Here is a 10,748-nt window from a genome sequence, read left to right as displayed (position 1 = left end):
TTAATATAATTAAATAGATAATGAAATATAATTTTATATGATATCTACAGAATATTATATTTGTTTATAGATTGTTTTAAAAATTTAGTTAAACTTTACTTGATTTAACTTTTCACAAAAAATATAAATCTTAATCTTTGGGATGGAGGTAGTATTATTTGTTCCCGTCTACGTTTTTTCTTTTCTTCTTCGTCTGTTCGCGGCTAGGTTCTGCCCGTGCCCCACTGTGTGAAGTGAAGCTGGCTGGGAGCCATTTTTTCGACCTTAAAAGGGACTGCCGAGGACTATGGATTTTTAAAACCACGCCCTCCTCGGACCTCGCGCGTCGCTCGCTCGCCAGGCCTCACCTCCACTCCACTCCACTCACGCGGTAATTTCGTCGCCTGCAGGCTGCAGCCTGCTCCGTCGACCGCGTATCCCACAAGGCCGGCAGCCGCGTCCGCGCAGTCTCCCATGCGCTAGCTCGCTGCCTTTGACTACCACGCGTTTACGCATGGCGTCAGTGAGAGTGAGAGCGTGAGTACAAGATCCCGCCGATCGAGCCTTCCGTGTGCGTGTGTGCGTGCTGCGCCCAGGAGGAACCGGCCGGCCGGCGGGGAGGCAAGAACTTGCTCCGGCTAAACGATGGCCGCGCAGGAGGGTGCGGCGGGGACGACGAACCAGGTGATGAAGGTGCGGTACGGCGACGTCGACGACAGCAACTTCGCGCTGCACGGCCGCGCCGTGCCGCTGCTGGTCGGCCTGCTCCTCCTCCTCGTCGCCTTCGTCGCCGTCTGCCTCTACCTCCGCTGGGCGTGCACCCGCAGGAGCCTCCGCACCGCCGACCTCGAGGCCTCCTCGTTCGCCGCGGCGTTGCCAGCGCCCCCCGGACTCGACGACGACGCCATCAATGCGCTCCCCGTCACGCTCTACATCCCAGAGCGTTCCACCGAGGAGGAGCAGGCCGTGGAGGCGGAGTGCTCGATCTGCATCAGCGCTCTGGTGGCCGGGGACAAGGTGAAGGCGCTTCCTCAGTGCAGCCACCGCTTCCACCCGGACTGCGTCGACGACTGGCTCCGTTCCCATCCCAGCTGCCCGCTCTGCCGCACCATTCTCCGTGCCGACGCCGTCGCCGTCAACGGAAGCCCCGACTCCCCGGTGTGATTCACCTGTAAGCCACTCGCGCCATTTATGCCTGCCTTGACCGCAACAAGTTAAGGTAGCCGGTCCGGTTTAACAGGGCAGAATGGACAATGTGGCTAACCGAAAGTCCTTCGTCGTCTGGTGGAGGCTCCGCCGGCCGGAAAGGCAGGGCTAGCTTTGCAATGGCACTACGGGCGGCGTTCTTTGCACGCCGGCCGGCGTGGGGTCTGGTCACCACGCCGGACACTTTCCCAGCTTAATTTGCTTGTTCAGGGCTCCACAAGAGAAGTAGTGTAGGCTGTACATTGGTTATCTCTATTAAGTATCTCGCGTCATAGTATTAGTTAGTTTCCTGACTGGAGGAGAATGCCACCTGGTGGTAGTTCACTCGCACTGGAACTAGTGGAATCTTGAACTGAAGTTTAATTAGTCAGAAGATCTCTCAGTTGTCCCTGTCTTGTTTAAGTAATCTGTACTTTGAATTAGTTTTTGTAAGGGTGTGTGTTTATCTAATGTAGTTCTGTGCAAAGGTTGCGTCTCGCCGTCTCTAAGCAACACCTCACCCCTCTCTCCGTTCGGAACACGCTCTTTAATTTTCAACCATCTTTGGTGGATCTTTTCAAACGTTGCAACTATAATTAATTTAGGGAACATCTTCAGCTTGCTAGCTGTTCTTAATGCACAAGATGAGCAATGCTAATTGTGCTTGATTAGATGCTAGAGTTATCGTAAACAGCAGTGGCAGTACCACATCTTGCTAAGCTAGCACTAGGCAAATATTTTAACCGAGACTTGATTAGTTCTCACGCGTACTCGAAGTCCCTCATGTCAAGCTCATCCATCATGCATGGCGCCCGTCTCCTCCAACTTGGACATTCGCTCTGATCCAGAACAAGGCAACTAGCTAGCAGGCCGATGGAGCCGGAAGATATCCCCTCGGCAAAAGCTGAAAAGGATACTCCCTGATCACTAGCATTTTAAGGCAAGAATTTGACTGCAAGCATTTTAAGGCAATTTTTTGACAAATAATTTAACCAATGAAATATAAGTTACATTTCCTCCGATTTCAAAATAAATATCGGTGCTTTATCTTCATATGGATATATCGCTGCTTTGTCGACATGGACATATCTGTCGCGTTGATACATCTATATATATCTAAACAAAGCAGCAACACTTATGTTTCAAGGAGGGAATATGACAAAAAAAAATGTTGTAAACATGTTTTAAATATGAACCTAATGAACCTAATGACAAAAAAAATTTGTTGTAAACTTATTAGTCAAAATTTTCGCTCAAAATTCATAGCGGCCTAATAAAAAACGAGGGAATAACAAATTTGGTGCTATTGCTTTTTCACTTGTAGCTGTACTCGACGAGTGCAAAGCAGTATTTTAATTTTCACTTTAAAGCTGGATATGAAAGGGAGGGAGACCGGATGGGGTTATCTCTAATCACATCATCGGTGGTCATTGCTAGTGGTGAGCCCCCACTCTATCTTTCCCAGGTGCAATTTGATGAACCGGATCGGAGGGCAGTGGTTGACGCCCTGTCTTTTCCGCGACAAAGAGGCGCGCCAAGCTAACTTGGTGAGGACATGGCCCGGAAGATCGGGCAGGGCGTCCTTCTCCATGTTTATGCATGCCCTTCGGCCGGATTACCATCTTGGAAAATAAGATACAGAAGAGCATGCATGTATATAGTACATCTTTTGTTTCGAACGACTAAACGAATATTGTTATGATAATTTTTACGAAAGGAAAAAGAATTGCAGACGGTCACCGAAAAAGAAGATCCTCACCTTTTCAGTTTTTTTCCTTTTTAATCTCACAAACTATATTAAATATGGATTCGAAACTTTGCTAGTCACCGAAACATTACAATTAGAATGTAGAAAATAGATTAGATTTTTTTTGAGCAGTTTAAAATTTTCAAATATTCAAAATTCAAAACAAATTCTTTAAAAAAATAAAAAAATACATAGATTTAATGTCATAAAATCCTGAAATATTTTGTTCACATTCTATCTAAAATGTTTTTATGAACTACAGTACAAAGTTTCAGGTACAAGACCTATCAACATCCCCGATGGGGTCTGAGCACCTGCTCAGAAAAATGCCTCTCTTGTGAGTGAGTACGCCATTTACCATTCAAAACTAGAATAGTCACCTAAAAATTTATAGTGAGACAACTAAAGTGGCATATATTGTGTTAAATGTGAATCCTTGCCATGGTGAGTGCTACTTAGATATAAGAATTTCGCACATGAACAAAAAAAAGAAGTGTGATCCATAATCGAACCAAGTAATTTTGATGATTTACCCTTCTCTTTTTGTTCATGTGCGAAATTCTTCTTTGTTCATGTGCGAAATTCTTATATCTAAGTAGCACTCACCATGGCAAGGATTCACATTTGGTTTTACTTTTCTTTTGTAGAAGAGGGGAGATTAACTTATTTCAACAAATATGGGTATAAACAATGTCAGATGAGTCTTACAACTAGATGTGTGAGTATATAGCTATGAAAATCACAGCCTTTTGCTAAAGGGAAGCTGTCCTCATCGATTGGTATCCTCCTTGGCAATGCTCCTCTAGGAGCATCCTATGATTTTAGGACACGAAAGGGTAAAGGTAGTATATGTGCATGTGCATCTCATGCATCTAATAATTTGAAAAATAGTAAGGTTTTATTTTAAACTGCAAAGTGACAGAGGTTGCACAGAAAATAAGGGATTGTATAGCCATTGATAGGGTCACCTGAACGGGAAAAAAGGGAAAAATAAAGGAAAAATTAAGTTTTATTCTAAAATGCAAAGTGATTGGGACAGCATGGAAACCAAGGGAGGTCGCATGGAAAATATGTGAGTATCTAGCCGTTACTATGGCCAGTTCATTTATAATTTGGAACTACGGGTAAATTGCATAAATATAATTTGTACTAAAATTTTATACTTATTTATAACTTTTTCACATGATACAATCTTAATGAATATTTTCTTTTTAGAATAGTTAACAACATAAGAATGGTTCGAAATATGAGTTGTAGTGTTCTTTCTTATGAAATTGTAATCTATATCATGTAAAGGTACACTGCCAATTTGTTATATACTATATTTTGAAACAATATAATGTTGCTTTATTCAATTAGTTTTGACCATTGCATAAGTATATTGTGTGTATGTATTTGTTATAGAAACTCTACAAAATATGGTCTAACAATAATAATGGTTTATAGTGAATGAATACATAAGCATATATATGTAAGCAAAATATTTTGAGACAGAGAGAGAGAAACTTCTAGAGTGTACAATTAACTGTTTGTATGATTCTCACATGTTTCTTGGTGACAAAATGTTTCTTTCAAGAGATAGTGGCTGGCTCACGTGTGAATCTTGTGTTACTTGGTATTAATGTAGTATCGCTTATAGTAATGACATTAGCATATATAAATGTTGCGGATTCTACTAATTTTGCATATTGTACAATTTGATTATGTGTATGGTCATCAACAATCACTACTATATAACAACACACAACTGAATAAGGCTCAAACGACATCACTAAATTAATTTATCATTGGCACTTTCTTAGGGATAGTGGTGTTACTCATGGGAAATAAGGATTGGTGAGTGATGAAATTTACATTGACCTGGTGTCCAATCTAGCCCAAAATTACAACATCATTGAAAACCAAAACTACAAAACCTAGATAGTGTTCCCTCGACATTGTCATTGCACTCTTCTCTGTAATAAATATGAAGATGTGCACCACCAAACTCCACCATGGAGCTCACTATGACACCATGCTTGTCGTGGATCTTGTGTGGCAAGAAGATAGATACTGGTGACGGTGGTCGTTTGGGATGCAGGCGCAGGGGCGGAACTCTATGGTGTGACCCTGATGCACATGCATCATGGTAAATAATCTTTTTAGTACTAAATTATGAGCTTAATAAGGTAACAAAAGTGCATCATGGAGGAATATTTTCGGCTAGTAAGATTGAATATTGATGACACTCGCGTATATCGTCAATTCATTGGGACTCCAAGTGCAGAGTGTCGTAGCAAGAGTAGCTTTCCCCACAAGGGTGACTCGAGGGTTTATATCGAAGTCTTGGGGAATTGGCTTAGAGGTATCTCATTTTCCTCTTCTTCCAGCAATCATGCAAAGCAAAGTTTTGCCTTGTGTCCCCAACTCCACCGTGCGGTTTTCAAGCACAAGGTTTCGTATTAGGAATTATAGATAAAAGAAGTAATGAAAGTATAGTAAATCAAATAAACTATGTAAACTAAATAAAACGGGTAAAGAGATAGTTGTTTTTGGGTTTTGTGTGTGTGCTTAAGTAAAGAAAGTATTTCTGTATTTTCGGATTAAAATATTGCTGCAAGTATAGAGTATGATAAAATTATGTAGTGGAAAGGTGTTTCTGATGATTAAAATTGGACCGGAGTTCATGGGTTCACTTTTATACTCTCTTTTTAAGTTGTAGTGGACACTAACAATTCATCAATGACATGATATTAGTGGAACTTCAATATGTGTTTGATAAGCATTCATATGGGCATCACGTCCTAACATAGAGATGACGCAATACATCTCTCTTATACTCCACAAGAAAGGGAAAACTCCAAGAAATCTTGTGGAGCATAAGAACCACACCAAACCGGTCTACCGGATACACACAATTTTGCATGGTATATGGAGCAGAAGCGGTCATACCAACCGATATCATCCATGACTCACCACGAGTTCAACTCTATACCGAAGAAGATGTAAAAGAGGCCCGAGAAAACGATATCAATTTGCTCGAGGAACAAAGAGAGCTAGCCTTGGCAAGATCGGCCATATACCAACAAAACCTCAGACGCTATCATAGTCGGAAGGTAAACCCGAGGGTATTCCGGGAAGGAGACCTGGTGCTACGTCTAGTGCAGCACACTGAGGGACAGCACAAACTCTCATCTCCATGGGAAGGACCTTTCATTGTGAGCACGGCTCTGCACAATGATGCCTACTACCTAATCGATGCACAGGAACCCAAGGACGGAAAGAAGGACAGGTCAGGAGAGGAAACCAAACGTCCATGGAACGTAGCTCTACTTCGCCCTTTCTATTCCTAAGGATGTAATGTAAGGAGTTCCTTTTTTGTACCTTATTTGCTGTCAATAAACATGCCGTCACCTCGAATGTATCTCGGGGACTGCCTCTACCGAAATCATATGCAATGTGTTTGTTTTTTCTGTATACCGGTTTGCTTGTTGGAAGCTTTCCTTTCCGGTTTAGTAATGTGTTTAACCTAAAGGTAAATCTTTGACTTTGCTGTTGTCCGCAACCCGGCTTCATGGAAAGCAAGACAAACCGGAAGGATTTGAGCACATGAAAGACAGGAAAGAAACTGTAAATAAACAATCCAGAAAGTATTTAACTAACCCCGGTGATACCGGTTTTTTGCGAAAAAATTCGAGTTTTTTCTCTAAGTTCGAGAAAATGCTTGCTTGGTAAAAGAACTTTGGGCCTCATACGTAAGACAGAGCCAAAGCAAAAGAACCAAGTATGGATCAGATTGAATTCGGGAATGAATCCGGAATCTTTGCCTGAAAACCAAAACGAATCGAAAGAGGTTAACTCAAACCAAGTTACCGGTTTAGCATAATAAGCTTCAGAGTCAAGCATGCAAACCTAATAACTACTTAAGTTCAACACAACCAAAAGGGCTTAATTGTATCATACAGCTTCCCACCCCGGCATACCGGGGGAAATTTTACGACGTTGTCCATGGTGAGACTAGATCAATCTTCATAGAGTGGAGATGAACTCTCCAGGGCTTGTTCTGGGGCACGAGGGGCTTCAAATGCTTGCTCTCCTTGGGCATCCGGAGCAGCATCTTCCTCAGTTTCATCATCTTCAGCTTCTTCCTCCTCCTCATCATCATCGGTAAATTCTTCGGCGAGGTCCGCTGGAGGAGGGATGAAGGTGCTGGTCGATGTGTAGCAGGCGATCCGGTAGGCACGGTCGAGGCGCGCGGCAGTCTTCTCTGGGACTTTGTCAGTAGGAGCATCCCCATGCATGCTGTGCAGGGCGTCCAAGTATAGATTTTTGTACCACAAGCAGACAAACCGGAGCGTTGTGTCAGCTCCGGCACGCGCAGCGGAATGCCGCCACTCGGCGAACCGCTTACCGGCACCCTCAAGACGCTCCGTTAGGCCGCTGAGGTCATCCGGGACCGGTTCTCCGGGCCAGAGGAGCTTGAAAACTTTGAGCGCGGTCACCGGCAGCTCGCCAAGGTGCCGATCGGGAACCTTCATGTGGGCGATCCGGGAGTGGAGAGCAGCCAAGTGGTCCTCGGTGGTCCAGGTAGCGCCAGCATCGGCAACCGGATTCTCGGCCCGGAGCTTGGAGACAGTGAGTGATGCGCGCTCCTGAGAGTCCGGGAACAACCCTGCGTAAACATAAGAATTCGGTATAAGCATAAACCGGTAAGAGGAAAAAGCTTATAAGCAAGAAAAGAAACACATACTCAACGCTTTGTCGTCGGTGTCCCGGATCATCTGGTCGATCGTGGTTTTCCACGTAGAAAGCCCCGCGGTTTTCTCCTGCTCCAAGTTCAGAAGCTTGGTCTCCTCCCCCACCTCCGCCCGCAGCTGCCCCTCGGCCTCAGCAAACTGCTTCCGGGCCTCCTCCACCTTGGCGTCCCCAGCAGCAATGGCTTCCTTCAGCGACCGTGCGTGCTTCAGCCCAGCTTGGACCAATTGATCCTTAAGGCTAGCGGTTTCATCCCTGCTGCTAGTCTTGTAAAGTGTGAAGCTAACATCCTACAATTTGCAATCATGTGAAGATTTGGTCCTCAATCAATCGGAAGATGACATGTGACGTTATAGTTTTTGCAAAAAAAAAAAACCTAGCATTTTTTAACTTGCACATGTAATATTTTGTGCCATCATACAGCTAGGTCAGTGCTGATGAAACAAATAAAGTTTTATTACGTCCGGACGGGGCTTCGATCCCGCGAGGTGCCATTAACACAAACTTACTGTCGCGGCTAGAACACACAATGTTTGTGATCCACATTCAGAACGTACGATCTCTTATAAAAAGAGCATCTTCAGTTGCGTCTCTCAAAAAAGATTCAGCATGATAATTTGGGACGTATTTGGGGACAGTGCCGATCAAAAAGACATGAAAAATCTGTAAAAAAAATGCCCTTCCCAGCCGCGTCCGTCAAATAGCGTCCAGATGTATCTTTCTATTCTTAATAGGTGATCCCATTTTCCTGCACATGCAAGGTATCCACCTCATCAAGCATCACTAAGCAATCGTAACCTGCCACCTAAGCAATTCTTCCACGTCATCATGTGCAGGTGTCCACCTCATGAAGCATATCTCAGCAATCCTAAGCTGCCATGTGTCTTCAATCCTGCCACCTCGGCCACACAAAAAATGTCACGTTGGATATTTATATTGTCTGTTCACATTCGGAAGCCACCTCAATTAATTATGTCACGTTGGATTTATATTGTCTGTTCACATTCTGCAGCAATCCTATGTATCACCTCAGTTAATTCCTCAACAATTGATTTATTTTGTCTCTTCGCATCCCGGAGTAAATCCTTTCCTCTTCGTCTCCTCCACTACTGCAATCAAGACTGATGGAGTTCTTTTACCGCCCACTAATGTATTCCATGGACGTACTCTCCCTATTTAAGCTGCTCCATTCCCGTCGGATACACCAAACATGGGTATACACGCTGTCAGGTTTCTCCTCGGAAACACTGTGTTGTTGGCGAGGAACTTGAAACCCCTGCCTTGATGCCTTCTCCACCCGGATGGATTTCTGGACAATTCCGGCGCTCCGCGTGTGAAATGTCGGCGTGTGATCTAGACGAGCAGCACCGCGGCCAGGTTTCTCGACAAGCTCCATCATGTTCTGCTTTGAGTGAGAAGATACAATGGCAGCCCGGTGCTATTGGTGAATCATATTTTCTCCATATGTTTTATCAATGATGGTAGGGAAGCATTCTAAGAAGACGATGGCATCATGCATTAGAGGTACTCATTTTCCTATTTGTAGAATGGATTAACTTTTCACATGTATTGGTATTTCATACAACAAATCTCCAAGGTCGTCGTGTACTGACGCTCGCCTTCGCATACAGATTGGCAATTGTCACATGAATCGGTATCTCCTCATATATTTTTAGATCAAAAAGTTAAATTGGTGTTCTTTCCTTCTGATTGATATGCCAAGATCGGTCAGGACTTCCTCTGAAATTATCTCAGTTTGTTAGTCCAAGTCATGTGCTGGGCTAAACTGGACTACACCTGGTCTTGGTGTACGGTTCCCATTTCTAGCTACCCCTATGACACATTCTAGCGGGACATGAACTGCAACATTCAGTTTGGAGTTACTCCGTACTAGACAATGGAATCGGTGCTTTCCTTCAAGTGCCCAGTCTCTGATTATATGGAGTACTTAGTGCGGAAGAGTACAGAAATGAAAGCTTGACTCATCTCCACTCATTTGTTGATCAAGTAAACATGGTTGCATGAAAAATTAATATGTTGAGAGAAGTATCTTTAATGGAGATGAAATACTTAGTTATAGAGATACCAATCAAAAAGTAGGGATCTATGTATTCCTTTCTGTATTCCTACAACTGAAAGGTTTGTTTTGGATGTACATTTATATACCTTCCATACTTTTTATTCTACGAATATATGTTAACTTTATTGGACTATTTCATAGGTGGCACGTAGATATTGGTTTAATCACTTCAACTGTGCAGAATTCATAGATATATGTTTTTCTCTACAAGCACAATGACTAATCTTAATTATAAATAATTTATTTTATAATTTGACTATTCCAAGAAGTATAATTTATAGAATAATATAACAAATATTAATAAAATATCCCGCAACAACGTGCGGGGTATCATCTAGTGTATTTTAAAAGAGGGGACCACCCATGAGGGAAAAAGTAGGTGAGAGAAAGTGTGGGAAAATAGAATGGCATGTAGAGACTAGGGACTGCATGCATGGACGCGGGACACAAAATGAGACGCTATTTAGCTTTGGGGGACGTGATTGGAAAACGTTTTTCTCTATTTCTTGTCCGTAGTCCCCCAAAATAACGCTTGGGGACGCGACTGGAGATGCTCTTACATCAATTTTTCATGAAATTGGTCAATTTTTTCTTTGGCAGCACACACACATTTTTTTTTTTGGAAAAATTGTATCAATATGTAGTTTAAGAAGAGTGATGGAACGTGTTGTCATTTTTTCTTGAGAGATTTTGTGCATCCATGCTAGCCAATTTATGAATATGGAAAATAAGCTATTCCTATAAATGATTCTTGGGTCGAGTGTTAAATACAAATACATGGTCCTTTGTTCTAAACTAGTTTAGTGTATACAATTTTCATGACAAAGCATTTGTGTTTTAAACTGAGATGTCCATAAGTAAATTAAGTAATGTATACCCCATTTAGCATGAGGAAAATATACTCTACCAACCAAATGACCTTTTAGTATCTTAGATTCAGTTGGCATGAAGGTGCATGCTAACAACTTGAATATTTTCCATCAATCGAAACTTGTAAGTATACTTGAAATATTTTGCATTACC

At 42.7% G+C, this 10,748-nt stretch overlaps 1 protein-coding gene across 1 annotated transcript; it reads left to right on the top strand.

The window, feature by feature from the left end:
- The first annotated feature begins 624 nt into the window (after positions 1–624).
- LOC124649944 (RING-H2 finger protein ATL66-like) lies at positions 625–1,656 on the top strand. Its single transcript, XM_047189512.1, has one exon. The coding sequence runs from the start codon at positions 625–627 to the stop codon at positions 1,141–1,143; it is 519 nt and encodes a 172-aa protein (XP_047045468.1). The 3' UTR covers positions 1,144–1,656.
- The last annotated feature ends 9,092 nt before the right edge of the window (positions 1,657–10,748 follow it).

Source organism: Lolium rigidum, chromosome 4 (genome assembly GCF_022539505.1).
Source record: "Lolium rigidum isolate FL_2022 chromosome 4, APGP_CSIRO_Lrig_0.1, whole genome shotgun sequence".
Lineage (NCBI taxonomy): Eukaryota > Viridiplantae > Streptophyta > Magnoliopsida > Poales > Poaceae > Lolium > Lolium rigidum.
Note: the sequence above shows the minus strand (reverse complement) of the source record. Positions and strands in the feature narration are given on the sequence as shown.

Coding starts and splice junctions, on each gene's coding strand:
- LOC124649944 (XM_047189512.1), top strand. CDS start 625: ATGGCCGCGCAGGAGGGTGCGGCGGGGACGACGAACCAGGTGATGAAG.